Genomic DNA, 18,354 nt, shown 5'->3' with positions numbered 1-18,354 from the left:
TGTTAATATATATTAAACAGATGCTGATATTGATATATATCTCAGCATCTGTTTAATATATTCTGTATTTAAGCCTGCATTATACAGAGTGGTGTTCTAAATCTACATGACTAGATTTATGCAGGCAATTTAATCTTAAAAAAACTGAGTCCCTAACATTTGATGAAATGAGATCTTGCTGCAGTTAATTGCATGTATACTGCTGAATTCTTATAGTTTATGTAGCATAATACCTACAGGCACAGAATTAAGGTCCTTTTTGTGGACGGCACTGTTTGAACATGTAAGAAAATCTCTTCCTAAGAGAGTTTGGAATCTCAATGGACAAGACAGTCAAAAGAAGACTCTTAGCCTTCATTTTACAGATCAGGAGCTGAATATAGAGATGAAGTATTTTCACTCAGTTTACATGGGAAGAAGCCTGTAAGAGAACTGGAATTGAACAGAATCTAGAAAATCTGGGCCTTACAGTAACCAGTACTCCTTATACAAGGTAATCAAAAGAAGATTAAGGAGGACTGAAGAGGGCAATAGCCCTGTGGAAGCTTGCTTATGGTTAAGGTGGAACTTCATCAACAGAGGCTGCATGCTAATCAACAATCCTAAAGCATAAGAGATACTGAATTTTGTCTTTTGAAACAATTGTTCCAGCTATTTAGTTGGTCTAATAAAGATATTACATTTACTCAAAGAACCTTGTCTACATCTTCTGACAGACTAGTGGCTTCAAGAGGCCTGCAGAAAGCAGGCTTTGGAAGGATTGGCATTGGCATTGTTTCTTTGTTTGGAAGACAACTGGGCATGATGTTAAGAACAGGGAGATTTACTGGGAATCATGGGCTACTCATTTGTCTGTAGACTGCTGGGGGAAAAAAAGACTAGTTTCCTACATGCCGTGTTCGGAGGCATAAAACACTCTTTAAAAATGGACTTCCTTTGTAGTACATAGAGACTTGTGCCTGGGACTTAATGTTGTGTCCATTAGTGTAACGCAATGCAAATTATTAGGTTAAGCTCCTGGAAAAAATGTGCTAATGTGAGCAGTTTTTTGGAGACTTTGTTTCCAACTGATGTAAATTCTTTTGCTGAAATTAGGAAATAAAAATGTATCTTCCTTTTTCTTCCTTTAAGCTAGGCCTGTCATATGAAAAACAGATCATAAGCTTCAGCTCTAGATGAGTGCTATTGCTGTCTTTTGGTGGAAAAAAAAAAATTGTGCATTGGAAATGAAACTTTTAGAAACTGAGAAAGTAACAGTGATGATCAGGGATCCAAGAGGCGAGACTTATGGGGAAAGGCTGAAAGAACTAGGTTTATTTAGTCTGGAGAAGAGATGACTGAAGGGGGATTTGATAACTAGTCTTCAAATACCAGAAGGGTAGTTACAGAGAGGATGGAGATGAGCTTTTCTCCATGACAGAACTCAAGATGGAACAGGGGAAATTTAGGATGGAGATTAGGAGGAACTTTTTAACTATGCAAATGGTCAAGCACTGGAACTGGCTACCTGAAGAAACTGTGAAATCTCCATCCTTGGAAGTTTTCAAGAGCAGATTAGACAGACACTTGTCTGGAATGGTTTAGTCAGGGATGACCTTGCCTTGAGCAAGGGGCTGGACTAGATGACCATATGACATCGCTTCCAGTCCTACTTTCTTATAATCCTACTTTCTAGCAGTAACCTGGCAGAGCATCAACACAAGGTCTCAGCAAAGGAAAGGCTAGGGTCTTTCTGAACACACACACACACACCCTTTGCCTAATTCTCCACCTCCAAGCTTTACACTGATGTAACTCATTGAATTTACTCTTTCCTCTCAAATCAACATGAAACAAAACTAGCCCTTGTACTTCAAATGTTATTGTTATGTTGCAGAAACAGAAATGAGAAATCCAGCTCAGACTGTCTTGGGATACTAGGAATTCAATCAAAGTTTAAGAAATGCACACAATTATTTAAATTTCTTTCCCCAAGAGGTTTTAATAAACATTTGATTTTTTTTTAAACCTCTCACAATGTACACCACATTTAAATGTACATCAAGCTCAGATAAAAAATAAAGTTTTCTTACAAATTACATTTTTCCAGTGAATTGTTTTTGCAGTAAAAATAGCTGCTACATAAATTCCTCCTGATCTCTGAAAAGGAGTCACAAATATTTCCAAAAATAGAATTCATACAGAATAAACTGGAACCAAAAAGTAAAGAAAAACAAATCAACTGAAAAAAAAAAAATTGTATACAAGCAAATTAAGAGGACATGCATAGAGGTTCAAAACATATGCCATTTATCAAAGAAAAATGACATTTATCCATATTCATATTTTAACTTTCAGGTAGAGGAGAAACCACAAAACAGGCCCTTTATGTCCAAGTTTCTTGTAAAAATGCCAAGATGTGTAAAGAATATGCCAGCTATGCTCATGGCAAAATGTTGAATGAAACCCTCTGTATGACTTTTATACTACCAGCATATACAACAGCATGTACACGTTCCTAGCATTTTATAATGTCCCTCAGGCAGATTAAATATTTGTAGAAGGCTGTATGTCCTATTCAAACATGAAACAAACATTTATGTTTAAGGTCTTCCTAGTTAAAAAAAACAAAACCACTCATACAATTAGTTTAAATTACAATATATAGTATCTGTTAAATAGGAACATTACAGCATTTCAAAAAGGAGGGAAAGAAAAAAAAAAAAAAAAAAATCGCAGAATATATACACAAACTGACCGCTGAAATGGTGAGATTTCCTCCCCCTCTGCCGAGAGAACTTTACAATTGCTACGCCTGGTTCCAACGCATTTCCGTACATGTGCAGTATGCTCACGTATAACAAAGATGTACTTTAGAAGAGATTACAGATTCTTCTCACTGCCCATTTTAAATAAATAGTGTTTTTTTTTTAAATGGATCATAATGTACAATGTAAGCTATAGTGATAACTTAAGTTTTGAGCTAGAATTCTGATGCATCCCTGGTCTCTCATCCAAGCTTTGGTTTTAAAAACCACCCAGATGAATATGGCAGTGCACACAGCCAAAAAAACCATTTAATCCTAGAGCCTTTCTTTGTCTTCAGGCTGGAGTTTGGCCCCGTGCTGACTTCTGTTCTGTTCAAGGGACCGATGCAGCAATTTATGAAGCCATTGCATCTGATGAAATAAGGCCACTTCTTCCTCCAACTTTCCCTGGTTACAACATTGTTTCTTTAAGGTCCTTATTTCTTAACAGTTGCACCAATCTGGATAGTCAAAAAAGCTGCCTGCAGATGGTTCCCTGTCACAGTTTGAACACGTGATCTCTGCCAGTTTTTCAGATTGCTGTGCTCAGTCTTCTGTGTCTGGCTGTACTCCTAGCATGGCATGCAGCTCCTCTGCCGTGTACCCCAGCAAGTTCTGTAGGTCACATACAAAGCGATATACATAACGTTTCCCTGAAGTCTTGTGGATGATATTCTTGTCATAATAGTAGCGTAAGCCTCGGCTCAGCTTCTCATAGTTCATTTTTGGCTTGTTTTTCCTTCTTCCCCACCGTCGTGCCACCTGCAGCCAAAAGGAAGGGGAAAAAATTAAATACTCTCTCAGGCAGTGGCTGATCTATTGGAAAAATTTAATTACTTAGTAGTCAAGCCATTTTATTTGGTTCAAATGGCCTGAATTCAGTGGAGATACTTGGCTGACTGGCAGTAGCAGGGCTGAACACTTAATAAACAGCCTCTGCTCAGATTACTGGCATTAGTTTGAATTGAGAAAAGCATAGTTTATGACCAAAACAATGGACACAATGCCAATTCAGAGTAGGTGGGCCCATATGACACCTTGTCTCAGAAGGGATTAATAAAAAATAAATAAAATAGAAAAAACCCCCACCTCTAAATAGAGATGTGGTTAAGGGTAAATTTATAAACAGTGCAGTATAATTCCTTAAGTGAAACTTGAATGAGACAGAGTCACTTTGGACTCTGTATCCTAAAGACATCAATAGAAGTCTTTCAGGGAGCCTTGGATCAGATCTCTTAACTGAATCAGAAAACAAAAATTTCATCATCAGTGAGAGAGCTGAAGAAGTTTATTCTAGCTGTTAAATAACTGAAACTTGTTTCTGAATGCATCACAGTAGTAATTCGATGGATATCTTTAAAAAAAAAGGAACCATACAGCCCTCAATACATGTACATGACATGTCATAAGTTTGTGCATTCCCAACTGCATTGCTTAAACTGGGTTTTCTTTAGGCAGTATAAGCAATGCTGTAAATCAAATGTGACAGCAACATGCAAAGTTGGAATGTTCCATCACATTGTTTTCATGCACTTAAGTGATTGGACTGATCACTGACCTTGAGAAGTCCTTCACCTTAGCCTAGCTTGTATAGTAACATATTTGCAGACAAACTGATTTCACCAATAGTCTGATTTTGTAAAACTTGTGTCTTGTGGAACAGCTCCACAGAGGGACTGCTTACATACTTACAGGATAAGCACCCTAAATTTTTTTATTTCATAAAAAATTAGGCACACACCTCATCTGGGTCAGCAAGTTTAAACTCCCATCCATCTCCGGTCCAGCTAATAAATGACTGACAGGACTTGTCAGTTAGTAACTCGAGAAGGAATTGCCATAGTTGTATAGGTCCACTGCCTGTATACAAACAAGATAAGAAAATCAGTAAAATGACTGATTTCAATTAAAGGCTATATTATGGAATAAAGAAATGATTTCATTTTAACATACTAGGATGAGGCAAAGAACACTAACAGCTCGTTTGTGACAAATTTGCGGAGGGGAGTCATTAGAATGAGACAAGATCACCATTTTCAATCAAAATGATTATTTGAACTAAGCCTTTTCTCTCTTGATTCCTTTCTGCTGACATATTTAAAATCTTAAGATCCTGTTTTCAGGAAGTTTTGCCAGGGCAAAAACTTCCTGAAAAAGGAAGGTTTACCTGAGCAAGGCCACTAGCAATGAACAGTTAGTAGGTGAGTCAGTGTCTGTGAATGTAATGAACTGGACACGTTGCCTGATCTACCTTCTTTTCAGAAAGTCAGAACTGTCAGTTATAAAAATGGAATGCAGTCTTAGTTTTGATGTGGTCTGTATTTACTTTGCATAGAGCAATAGTCCAGTGATATTTGCTTTATTAATATTTGGACTTGAATCAGTTCATGAAGAAACAATGTCATCTAAGGAAGGGTATATTATACTTCTGAACTACAAATACCCTCTGTAGATGTGTATCAGTATGACAAAAGAGAGACATGAAGAGATGTATTTTGTTACTTCACTTACCTGTAAAGCCAGCTAGAATTGCTGCAGGTATAACTGGTTTCCCTTGCTCTACAGGATCACTTCTTTCTTGAATGTAGTCTTTGAAAGACATTGTAGGTTTGTTGAGACACAGAGACTGGTTACAGTCATCTTCAAAACTTTCATAGGATGGAACACGTTGTAAGTCCACTAAAGATGACTGGCTGTTCCAGGACTGAAGCAAGGAATCTGAGCTTTCATAGCTTTCTGTGCCACTGTCACTCGATTCATGCTCTCTAAGCTTCCCTTGAGGGGAAAAAAAAAAAATCATCGTTACTTATTCTGGCAAACAAAACTATGTAAAGAAAAAAAGAACATACATCACGTGGCCAGGGGGCTAGAAGTATGTCTTACCAGAATTATCTATCAGCAAATTCAGATTTCTTGAGAAATCCTGGTTCATGGAGCAGTAGTTCACACCAACTGTTTCTAGTTGAGTTTTGGGGAATATTGGAAATTCTTGATCTGGGTTGAGGAGGTTTGGTCTTGCAGAAGTCTGACACACATCATTCAGGAGATTGGGTTTGGAGTAACTGAGGGTTTTGGGGTAGCTAGGTAGCAGCATACCATATGGGTTCTGTTCCATATTAACACCTAATGGAAAATTAAAGAATTCATAAGTTATTTACAGCAGTCCTAGTTACAACAATGCCTTTGAAGCAGAACAAACCCCAGGCTCCCCAATGCTACATATACACACACACAGTTAGGTAACCAAGAATTTTTTTTGCTCAAAACCTGCCTGAGTGGGGGAGAAAAAAAAAAGAGCAAGGAAAACTATGTTATGGTCTTAAATCAAAAATCTGGCGACAGTGAGAGGCTACCCTTCTCTTCAAAAGGCTTTGAACCAGATTATCACAAAACTGGTTCTCTCCAGTATGATTAATAGACCACTGCTAGAGCTTTCTGGTTCAAAGGGACTAGAACCAATTGAAAAAGCTGTGAGAGCTTAGGTAATTCTAGGAAGGTCCTTTCTAAATTTAGGAATCAGCAGATTAAAGAGCTAGAGAATTCATGTGTTAAAAGTACAACTCTAAATATACAAATCTGGAGGATGGGGGAAGAGGGGTTCCAAGATCCATGTAATTTCTCCCCCACCTCCACCTCTACTCCACCCACGCTCAAAGGCTGGTAACAAAAAAGGGGGTTAAATACGACTCCTGCTAAAACTTATCCATTCTGGTTTTTTTATTCAAGCTAGTAATAGTGGTGTTCTACATACAGGAGTTTGGGTACTACATACACTAAAACCAAGCTTGTGTTTTAACTGACTTACTTAATGAGTTGTTGTTGACCCAGTGAGGGACAGAGGTGAGATGAGAAGATTCAGCATACTGATCTTGTGTCTTTTCTTGGCTGTCTGAAAAACAGAACAAACGTATTTCTATTTACTGATCTGGACAGGAAAACCTAGGAAGCCTTAAAATGTTTTTGTGATATCAGTAACAAGATACTAAATCCACATCAAATCAAGCTTTTGAAAAAAGTACTTGCTAGCAAGTAATATTTAATGCCAATGAAATTCTGATATTCAACCTGTCTAAAAATCTGCAGCACGTTTTAAGGCTAAGATTCTGCAAACATTCATACAACTGTTTAATTTGTACACACATGCAGTTCCAAGAAGCCAAAGATACTAGGTATGTGTGTGTTTGTGGGATCAGAGCTTTTGATAACTGTTTTATACACAAGATAACAACACAACCAAGTTTAGCTAGACAACAAGACCACTGGTTTGTCTGCTACTGCCCAACAGTGGAGTTGTCTCAATACTGGTCCTGTGCTTATTCATTTACTAAACTGCTAATAACCACAGAACAAGAAGTTTCCACTTTTTTTTGATCAGTTGCTTAGGCTTCCATCCTGCAAACCAACTGGAAGGCACATATGAATGTGTCCATGGGGAGACCTATTGACTTTGTTCATCTGCACTGAGTGCATTTGTGTAGGTTGTTTAGGCAGTTAAATACAAAATTTAGTAAAAATTATTATAGTAGTGTTTGTCTTCATTATTGGAATTACAGTTTAGATTCTGGTTATCTAGCTACCTTTTATCATCTGTTCCAGGTGTTCCCACAGAATCTCCCCCACATAATCAGGTGCCAGCTCCAGGAAATGTTCCTTGCCCAAGCTGCACAAGTTTTGGCCATTCATGAGGAACCGATGAAAGTTTACATTGGCCAAAGTAAACTCATTGGTAGCCCATAAAAGCCATTGACAAACTTGGTTCTCAGTCCACAGCCAAGGGTCTGTAGGGAGAAAGAAAAATAAAATTTAGAGGCAACCTTTGAAATTAATAAGAACCTAAAATAAGTTTAGTTAAAAAGAAATGAGTGGGGACTCAAAATTAGATAGGATTTTAGTTCTGGAGCTCAACTATCAGTAAGTTAGCATTTTAAAACAACACTCTAAATTTTCCTGCCTGACCCAGTTTGAAACAGTTGATGAGCTCATTTTTCTTATGTTGCCAAATACAAGCTCTGCATGCCCCCCCATTTATATTAGCATGTCTAATCTTTCCACATAAACCTGTGCCAAATTCACAGACCACGTATGTTTGTACTTTCTAATAGATAATCCTCAATGAGAAGGAATTGTACTAATTAATTGTTACCTTTCACTTAAGTGAAAAAAGGAGGTTATAGAAAGAAAACACTTACTATTTGGAATACCCAGGCGACACCGTTCTTTGGTGAAACCATTAAAAGTATCTTTTAAGGCCTGACTCATCACAGCCTTACTGCATGGGGTCAAGAGTGGCAATTCACAGTTGTTTGACTCTAAAAGAAAGATGGGGGCGGAGAAGAACATGTGAATATTTAGTTGAAGGGTAGTCATGAGAGAGAATCTATTTGGTTATTTAGGTGACTACAAAAGGAGGAACTGAAAAAAACCCTAAATAAACAAGCCAGTCAGAATACATCCATTTTAGGCCTTGCAACATTTGACTTAACACATATCATGAGATTATCAATTGCAAAGATTTATTTTGATACAGATCTTCAGTAATTTCTGATGGTAAGAAGTATAATTTGGTTATGTGGGGATTTAATTATCTTTGTTAGGAAATAAGGTGAGAGACGCTTCAACTCTTCTAGCGTAATTCTAGTGACTATTGTGTAAAAATCTCTCTGCCTCATATTTTTAATCCAGTCTGAAAGCTTTAGAAGAAGCTGTGATGAAATGGCTTGTGGAGACATCCTAGACTGAGTTGCAGCCCTGTTCATCCATGCATCAGTCCTTTGAGTTGTGTTGTCATGTTTTATTCAGATTTTAGCACTGTGCACACAGCTGCAAGGCTATTCTAGCTTTTTAAGCCTTTGGTACTATCAGGAGTTCCACATGATAAAACAGGTCAAACACCACACCCACATAGTTCATTGCAAGATGGTGCCTATGTGTTTCCATCACACCCATCACCAATATATTGGAGTGCTTGTTTGCTTGATGATGTCTGGTTGCCAGATCAGGTCACTCATTAGAATAAAATCAGTTAGATAAGAGGCTCAGTGACCTTCCAGTCTAAGAAGCCTAGAGGTATAATATTTATGTTCTTTTGTACCATGCTTTTTTCTGTGGGGGAGAGAAGCCAGAGAAAATTTTAGGTGAGGCTTAATGGAAAACTCTTGGCGAGTACAGTGCTACCACAAGAATTTTTTGTTATGCCAAATTTCGTACTTTAGTGTGTTGTGTTAAAGCTGTAAAATGCACCCCAGAAGGAGGAGACAGAGAGCAAGCTCATGGGCTTTAGAATGCCTGTATCTGTCCATTCTGCTGGACTGAACTTTTATATTCTGTATTTCCCTCTCCCTGCCTTGCTTCAAAATTATTTCCGACTAAAATACTAGAAGTGGAAGATGAAGAAGTTGATAACTATCAGCAATATTAGCAACTTGTTGTACAGGCAGCCTCAAGTCTGTTCCAGAAACTTTCCACAGACACCAATTCCTTTTATGCTCATGAACTCTGCTTTAACATGGGAAGCTGTAAACTATCATTGCAACTACTCTTGCGAATAAAATTAAGTGTGTTGGCAAAGTTAAAGCCCTAAAGTAACTTAAAAAAAAACAGCTCCCCCACCCGAAATACTCCACAATGCTTGTTTTTACAGTCAAAAAAATTATTGTTGCTCAAAGAGAAAGGGTTACTGAAGCCAATACCAAATACATTTTATTTGAGCTGTTGATTTTCCTGTTCAGACTACAGAACAATATTTACCATAAGAAGTTGAATCAAAGCCTGTTGGCACTTCTTGAAGCGTCTGATCTTCATTTAATGTGGGAAAATATCCAGTAAATAAAGAGTTTCCTCCATCAAAGGTGTCAAACGCTGGCTGACGCTGCAAGATGGTTTAAGAAAACAAGTACGCAGTGTAAGCATTTTATCAGAACATTGCCAAGAACAGCTAAAAGGAGTTGAATTTCCCCACGGTTGATAAAAACAGAATTCAGACTATGATACAAGCATTATACTTAAGTTCAAGTTATGAATACCAGAAACAATATAAATGTTTAAGGCTCCAACTACAGTGAATGCTCTCTAGGTCCCAACATGAATAGAGCTACTGCATTTAAGTGTGCAGCCTGTGTACAAGTGTGTCTGTATAAGTTATACAGCAGAACCACTCCCGTCTTTCCTGACCCTCTAGGCCAGATCCTACATAGCTAGTGTAAACTGGCATGGCTCTACTGGCTTCAGTAGAACCATTTTACAAATCATAGGACCAGATCCTCAATCTGTGTAGAATAACTGTGCAACCTTCATAATGTATTAATGCTGCTCATTTGCATTTTTAAGACTGCACTGCCTGAGTGAAACTAAGTCAGAGGCTAAATGACCTCAATTAAGCTTTGATGTTTACACCACCACTAAGGTGAAAAGGCTGGGGAGAGGGGTAAGTGCCTATATGAGCTGTTAATGACTCTAGCAAAATGCTATTACAGTAAGAAGCACAGCACATCTGTTTACAGAGTGGCAGCTGCATCTCTGCAATGGCAAAAAGGCAATATAAACCTCTTTTTAAAAATGAGACTGTAAGAAGTGATATGAAAAGACTTGCTTCTGGTACTTTATAAAAGGCACAAGCAGCAGATGATATTTTAACCTTTCTTGGAACTTGAGTTATCATATCAACAGTTGTGCATGTACACTAAATTTTTAAAGAGAAATCTATATTAGTATATTTATTGTTTTAACCTATTGCAGTAGTGGTATTATCCTCTGGGTAACAATTATAACAATATGAACAGATAGTGAATAACTGAGGACTGAAGTAAATTTATTTACATTTTTTGAAAGATTTAATCTACATCATATTATTAGGAGGTGTTGTACAGCCCCACATGACTTACGTAACAGTTTCTCACATGTGATTTATTTTTATTTTTGTAGTGGTTTAAGTTACTAGACTGTGCATTTAACAAACAAGAGTTTAATTCTCAATTGTCTAATAGAACTTTTTACTAGTTTAATAGACAAGGGTAAGTAGGACTTACTGTAATAGAAAGTTTCTTTCTAGAAAAAATAATTAGGTTCATTAAGTATAAAACTTGTAGACTCCATTTCCCAAATAATATTTAAATAGAAAATGGTACAACTGGGAAATGCTGCATAGATAGAAAGTAGTAATACAAGATCTCACTGCTTACATGACCCCCTGTTTCATAAACAGATGTAAATCCACATACCTTTTTTTTTTTTTTTTTTGGTAAGATAAAAGAAGTGAGCTGCATAAGTTTGTACTTTTGTATGCCAAATAATCATATGGAACAAATTGTAATAGCTGGTAGTGAGTGTGGCTAGAAGTTCCCAGTGAGATTTAAAAACCACTTAGGGTTACACTAAAATAGGAAACTGCAGAATACAGCATATGGCAGCACATGTTCAACAACACAAGTTGAGCTTGAGGCACTTTCTATTTGTTCCCCATTTTCTTAGCCATGCACTTAAATGAAGGCACAGAATTCTGCTTAAAGCAAACTCAGTATAGTTTTGACATGCTATCATCACTTGGTTATAGCAACTTGAATTGTGCTTCCAGCAGAGTGTAAGTGTTTGAATTCTTTTCTCAATCCACCATATTTCCTTTTTGGAGTTTACAGCTCTACCTCTTCCTGGGGTTATTTTAGTTTTGAGTTGCTGCCCTGGCAATTAACAAGTAGGACATACTTTGGCAAGCTGCATTGTATTTCAGGGCACAACTCATAGCACCATGTAGCCCACAAAAAAAAAGCTGCCAGGAAGGAAAAATCTCTTTAGGTGGCTTCCCTTTAATGGTTAACCGAGTCCAAAAAATATGCCAGTAGAGAGCTGAGAGAATGTAATTTGTTCTAAACAACAAAAAGTATTCAGGAACAATGACAAAGAATAAAGTGTCAGGGTAAAATACTTCAAAGCTCTCATCTAAATTAAATGGTTAATAGCTGCCTAGAAAACTCCTTTTCTGTTAATAGAGAATAGCTCTGATTCATCACTAGTACCTAGAAGGAAGGCCAAGTTCTTTCAACATCATTTGGAAACTCCTGTGTTTTGTGTAAATATATGACCCTTATACTGAATCATTGGAAAAAATGCAGTACCATGAACGAGTAGAAAGCATACTGGATTTTACACTTGTAAAGCTTTCAATAAATAGTAGAGGAAAGATCTACATGGGATAAATCCTGCTCACCTTACTTATAGTCAACAGAACGTTATTTGACCTCAAAATATACATGAGAACTGCTATTACATATTTAAGTACAACTTAAAGCAAGTCCAAAAGAACTGCAAATAAGCAGTGAGTACCTGATAATGGAATAGTACCTTAAAGGCTGAGACATGAAATTGTATTGTTACTAATGTCTATTTTGTTTTATGCCTGGCATAACAACTGTGTGCTGTTCTATACAGTAAACAAATTAACAAAAAAAAACCCATTCCCCCCTTCACCTCCACTTCAGCCCTTTAAGCTCACTTCTTAAACAAATCTCTGGTATCCGAATTGCTCTAAAAATAAAATCCTCAGTGATCACAGCATTTCTTTTGGTTCAAGGATTCAGAAAGTCTGACTGGTCTTTATTCAATTTACCTTGATCATCACTACATAAAGAATCAAGGCTGAGATTGCAGGGGGGGCGCGGGGGTGGAAACTGTCATATAGATAAAAAGAGAAGCACTTGCTACTTTGTCCTCTTGTCTATAAATTCCTTCTAAATGGAGTCAATACATTTGAATCGTTATAAAATGTAATAGCCTGCTTTTGTTTTCCTGCTGTACACTATTTTCATTTGGTACTAGGCTTGCATGTAATAAGTGAATAACAAGACAAGTTCTAAATTTTCTGCATACCATAGTAATGCTTTTATAACTAAGAACTAAAGCTGCATATCAAAATGCGACAGCCGCACAAAATTAAACACAAAAAAACTCAGTCCTGCTGCCTTTACTTGCACCTAAATGCCCATTACTTCAAAGAATTAGAACTCAGTATCTGACCCTATATTTTACTATGAGATCTTCAGGATTGGTGGGAATTATGATGGAATTAACTGTTCATCCAATATGTTTGTCAGTTTTAAGTGTCTGGGTACAGAGGGCTTGCTCTAGCTCTAAGTGCCAACTAGAAGAAGAGAACCTCATCTGCAATAAGACTTTTAGCACTTGAGAATCTATCCTCTCATCAGCATGTCCATACAGTTCCTTCATTAGCATTCACAGACTATAAATATGTGCAATGAGTAGATGCAACCGTTTGGCTTCAGAAGCATCTAACCTAAGAGAACTCACCTTGAGGATTCCTCTGTAGAGGTTAGACACAGGAGCTACCTGATCCATGTTCTTGATTCCAAAATCACTCATCTGAGAAATAGAAACAGAATACAGGAACCATATTATTACCTCTGTAAGTGCATATTCACAAATAGAAACATCTTATCTGCTCTAGAACAGAACAGGTTGAGTAAGGTGGAACAAGAACAGAACTAGGTTATGTGCTATGTACTTGGGCAGGGCCCAATTAGGCACTCTCCTTTCAAGGGCTTTTAAAAAAAAAAAAAAAAAAAAAAAAAATCAACAGAAACAAGCTGTATCAGTTATGGGCTGTGATCTCTTCATACTGCTAGCTGACATAACTCTGCAAGGTAGGCAAGGCCTTAAGCATACTCAGATTTGGAGTCACTTGTCTTTGTTTACTGGATCTTTTTTTTTTTTTTAAACATGCCAGCCATAAAACATTTGGGATATTCAGAGAGGAGATGGATTGTAATGAGTTCTTTATCAGGCAAAATTCATAACTGAGAATGATCCAGAGTACACTGTTAATTCAATCAAGCTGTTATTCAATGTAAGTTGCATAAAAAATGTGAAATTTAATAGCCTAAAAATAATAGCTTGTTGATAGCCATGTTTCGATTATTTGACATGGGATTCTTGTGGTCAGTTGAATAAATAAGCGTTTGAGAATTATCAGCAAAAAGACAACCAACCCACTATAAAGGAAGGGAATTACACAATACCAACTTAGGCTCTTTGGGCATTTCAAAAGCAATGTGCAGTATAGGTTCTTTGGGTAAATCCAATATCTTTTATTAGACCAACTAAAATAGTTGGAAAACTTCTTCTCTGCAAGCTTTCAGGTACAAACCAGGGTGCATCTGAAGTTATGTGCTCTTCCTGGATGGGATAGAATAGAAGCCAGAGGCTGCTTGTCTCCCATCCAGGAAGAGTATATAACTGCAGATGTTTCTGACTGAAGCAGGGTGTTTGTACCCAAAAGCTTGCAAAGAAGAATTTTTCCCAACTATTTTAGTTGGCCTAATAAAAGATATTGGATTGACCCAAAGAACTTTCTCTGCCTATGCCCTTAGACCAACACAGCTACAACCAACACCCATGTACAGTAAAATACATTTTTAGTATAGTTTGTACCATGTCATGTGTGGATGGTACGTGTTTTAACTTTCCCATTTTATGGGAATTTTAGAGTTGCCTATTCCGAAAAAAAACTAATGACCCGATTTTCTTTACATGAAAGAGAAAGCAACCCTAAACTATCAGTTACTTTGCATGCTTCGTAACTGAAAGTGTAACTAATTTTGGTTTTAAAAAGTTTCAGGCTACCTCTCAAGTTTCCACTTGAAAGGGTTTCTAACTGAAACCAATAACTTGATTGCAGTGACACAAGTATTGTCATACTGGCAAAAGTACTGTCATATAATGTATAATACAAAGAAACAGTATTGTGTGATCTCAGGACTTGTACTCTGAAATCTACGTAATGGAATAAAAAGTGATAAGATTACTGTGCAGTCACTCAGCAAGGAAAGCTCAGACAAGGAAGTACCTTTTTTTTTGGGTGGTGGTCAAGTTTATCATGGTGACGTAAAAGTGAGACTAAATGCTGTACTCAGACTCTATTGAAAAGCTGTTTGTTTAAACACTTTCCACCCCCCCACTTTCTACCTCCTCCTCATGGTGATTGTTTCAGCCTCACAGAAATTATCTAGAAACTTGTATTTGTTCTGAAATTCCTTATCATGGAAAGGAGTGTAGGTTGTAGTCGTGTTGGTCTCAGGACATAGGCAGATAAGGTTCTTCGGGTGAATCTGATATCTTTTATTAGACCAACTTAAATAGCTGGAAAACAATTATTAAGCAAAGCTTTCGGGTTTAAAAACCCTTCGTCGAGCTAAGGAAGTTTCTGCAGTTGGTGTGTGCTCTTCCTGGATGGAATGAAAAGTAACGCTGATTACCTGTCTTGTAAGCATACCAGACCAGCCTCTGGCTTCTTTACTTTTTTTTCCATCCAGGAAGAGCACACACCAACTGCTTAAACTTCCATATCCTGACAAAGTGTTTTTGAACCCCAAAGCTTGCTTAATAATTGTTTTCCAGCTATTCAAGTTGGTCTAATAACAGATATCAGATTCACCCAAAGAACCTTGTCTGCCTATTATCATGGAAAGGACATCAACAAATGTTCTCCTGTCCTTTCTATTTTTTTAAATGACTTTACTAAAGGTATGTAAAACTCCAAGTGCAATCTTAAACCAGTTAAAAAAGAAACTGCAAATAAAAGGTTTTTAGCAAATAAACTGCAAATAAGAGCTGGTCTGGCTATATTTGTTCTCTCTAAGTGACACCCTACAGAATCCGTCCATATTTAAACAAACATGATAAACCTATTCCCTCCTTTCTATTTGATCACTTTAAAAGCAAAATTAAAAAACAAACAAACAAAGAACAACAACCTAAGGACTTGTTTCAGATACAATGTTAGCTGTTTCTGAGTATACAAGGCTTATGACCAAAAATATATTAAATTCATTGAAAGGAATTGTCAACTTCACAGGTCATTAATACCACCCAAGCATGTAATATACAGCTATCATTTTACTTAAATTAGATTATTAACAAATGTTATGCTTTAGGAGAGAACTTTGAGAACAGATGAACTGTTCACAACATACGCCTCAAGTTTCTTCGGTCCCTGCCCTGAAGATACTACAGTTTAAATGACTATTCTTCTTCTTCTGTGGCTCCTTTTTTTTCTTTCTTTCTTATAGCATGTGTGTTGGGGAGGAGGGTAGCATTAAAATACACAGAGAAGAAGTATCCAGCTCTGAGAAGTAACTCCTGACACAGTCGCATTTGTGTGTGATATCACATTACTTATGTTCTTAATAAACTTTACATTTTGAACCCATCCTGTATCACTAGTATGGCTTCCAACGATTTCAGGTTCAATCCTGGCCTGGTGGAAGTCAGTAGAGCTTTATCACTCATCTAGAGGAACAGGATTTTCTCTTCTATATTTTCATGATTTGTCTGAGTAAAGGGTTCAGAGTACAAAGAGTAATTTTATGCAATAACTAGCATATCTGACATTCTTCCAGTTACTAAATGTAGCCCCTAGGACCGTTGTCATTTGATGTTCTAAACACACTATGATTTTTCTGGATCTTGTTTTCAAAACGTACGTGGCACACCGAGCACTGGAAAACTGACTGCCAGTTCAGCAAATTCAGGCTACCAAATCCCTGCATATTGACACCACAATGTCTACCTTCTAACCGAGTTCAAGTTGTACAACAAAGATGCAAACAGGCCTAGTGTCACTGGCTTGCACCTGCTGCCTAATCAAACATTGAAGTGTCCACCTATGCAGTCTGGAGCTTGTACATGGCTACTAGAAAACAAATGGGGCTGAGATGACCATCCTTTCAGTGCTCTTGAAAGGGTCAAATCCTGCACAGAAGAAAGCTGGTGTTCTCCCTCTCTGAAAAGACACAACAGCAGGATGCTGTTGGGCCTGACTGCTTATCCCACCCCCACTCACCACACACTGGCATTGGGCCTGGCTACTTCCACCCCCACTCGACCCAACCCACCCACTGCTCCTTGCCCTTGCCACAAGCCTTCTCTCCACACCCCCACACGGTTGCAAGTGGGTGAACCTGAACAGGGTCAACAGGCTCAGGCACTGATTAACGAATTAGCTGAACTGGGGCCCACGGCTTCCCAGCAGGGGTGAGAGTGTGCTTGCTCACGATGCCCGAGAGCTGGCAACTGGTCGGAAGACCAGGAAACAAAACACAACAAAACAAAACAAAAAAACCCACAAACCCAAAAAAACCTACTCAACCAAGCCAGCCTGTCTAAACCATCACGACACCTAAGAGCTGGCAAATGGTTGGAAGGCCAAAGAAAAAACAAACACTCAACCAAACCAAAGTAGCCTGTCCTAGGCAGGCCAGTCTGAGCAGGCGATGGATGCACAGAGCTACATCTAAGCCTGCCTGTCCTAGGCGGGCTCCTCTGGCAGCTAGAGAGGCAAGGCATAGGGGGCTGGCAGGCAGTGGCCACGCTACCAAGCCAGCCTGTCCTAGGCAGCCTCCTCCGGCAGCTGGAAAGGCAAGGCGCAGGCTGCGGCTCCACGTCTAACCCGGCCGGTGCCAGGCGGGCTCCTCCAGCGGCTGGGCCGGCGAGCCATCTGCCTTGGAGCTGGAGGGCGCAGAGCGCCCCCCCGGCAGGGCCAGGCTCCTTCCCCCCGCGTCCCCCAGGGAGCATCGCTGCGGGGACCCAGCCCCGCAGCCGCCCGGCTTCCCCTACCTGCTGCTGCGGGTGCGGGTGCGGGGCGGACCGCTGCGCTGTGCCGAGCGCCGCCCGCCCCGCAGCCCGCCCTCTGCTGCGGCCGGCAGGGGCGGCCGCAGCGGCTCCCGCGCGCACACGTGCAGTCATCCTCACGCACGCCCGCGCCCTCGCGCGCTGTCTCACACACGCACGCACTCATTCCTGCCCTCAGCCTCACACGCATACACTCACTCACTCACACATACTCGCATACACAGACGTACCACACCCTCATACACTCACTCACTCACACATACATGCACACTGACTTATGCACACATTCACACACACTCGCACACATACACACTCGCTCATACTCGCACACACCCTCAAACACTTGCCCACGCACATACACGCTCACACCCTCACACGCACACTTGCACACTCACTTTTGCATGCACACACTCACACATATACACTCACATGCTCACTCATACACTTACTCTCACATGGTTGCATGCACACATACACATGCATGCTAGTACACATACACACCCAGGCGCTTGTACACACAGACACTTGCACACTTTCTCACACATGCACCCACTTTCTCACGCGCGTGCACACACACACACACACACACAGCCACTCACACTTTAAAAGGAGCAACAGCAGCAGCAGAAGGTGATATTTATTTAAATGATGAATTTCAATGGTAGTGTCTTCAGGGCAGGGACCAAGGAAACTTGATGAGTGTATTGTGGTCCCTTGGGCCATTCAGACAAGTGGTTCTCAACCTGGGGGTGCTGCCACCACACCCAGAGAGTCTCTGAAGGGTGCCACAGGGTGCTGTGCAACGTTAGCACTGCTCCCAGAGATTTTAAATAGCAATCTTCCATATCAAACATATTCCTGCCCTATTTAGGGCTGTCCAGGGCTTAAGACAAATTGCCCTAGAATTGTTCTGAATTCAAAAAGGAATAAATAC

The 18,354-nt window shown here is 39.2% G+C and overlaps 1 protein-coding gene across 2 annotated transcripts; it reads right to left on the bottom strand.

The window, feature by feature from the left end:
• Positions 1-1,959: 1,959 nt before the first annotated feature.
• ETS2 (ETS proto-oncogene 2, transcription factor) lies at positions 1,960-17,466 on the bottom strand. Of its 2 annotated transcripts, XM_019528943.1 has the most exons (11): positions 17,406-17,424; positions 15,827-15,832; positions 13,083-13,157; positions 9,534-9,654; positions 7,976-8,095; positions 7,364-7,564; positions 6,592-6,675; positions 5,670-5,909; positions 5,298-5,561; positions 4,528-4,646; positions 1,960-3,548 (listed from the first exon to the last, which is right to left on the bottom strand). In XM_019528943.1, exons 3-11 carry the CDS (start codon positions 13,152-13,154, stop codon positions 3,333-3,335), a joined length of 1,437 nt encoding a protein of 478 aa, XP_019384488.1. In that variant the 5' UTR covers positions 13,155-13,157; positions 15,827-15,832; positions 17,406-17,424; the 3' UTR covers positions 1,960-3,332. The 2 variants fall into 2 exon arrangements, with proteins under 2 accessions (XP_019384488.1, XP_019384489.1); XM_019528944.1 differs by lacking the exon at positions 15,827-15,832 and having other exon boundaries at positions 13,083-13,154; positions 17,406-17,466.
• Positions 17,467-18,354: the final 888 nt, after the last annotated feature.

This window comes from Crocodylus porosus, unplaced genomic scaffold (genome assembly GCF_001723895.1).
Source record: "Crocodylus porosus isolate Cpor-Errol unplaced genomic scaffold, CroPor_comp1, whole genome shotgun sequence".
NCBI classification, from domain to species: domain Eukaryota; kingdom Metazoa; phylum Chordata; order Crocodylia; family Crocodylidae; genus Crocodylus; species Crocodylus porosus.
The sequence above is the reverse complement of the archived record's forward strand: the minus strand, read 5'-3'. Positions and strand labels throughout refer to the sequence as shown.

What these genes read in the sequence shown, in the direction of transcription:
- ETS2 (XM_019528944.1), bottom strand. Translation starts at nt 13,154, where the DNA reads ATGAGTGATTTTGGAATCAAGAACATGGATCAGGTAGCTCCTGTGTCT. An exon ending in TCTACAGAGGAATCCTCAAG is followed by an intron (nt 9,655 to 13,082) that starts GTGAGTTCTCTT and finishes ACCATCTTGCAG; the next exon opens with CGTCAGCCAGCGTTTGACAC. An exon ending in AACTTGCTGACCCAGATGAG is followed by an intron (nt 3,549 to 4,527) that starts GTGTGTGCCTAA and finishes TTTTGGCTGCAG; the next exon opens with GTGGCACGACGGTGGGGAAG.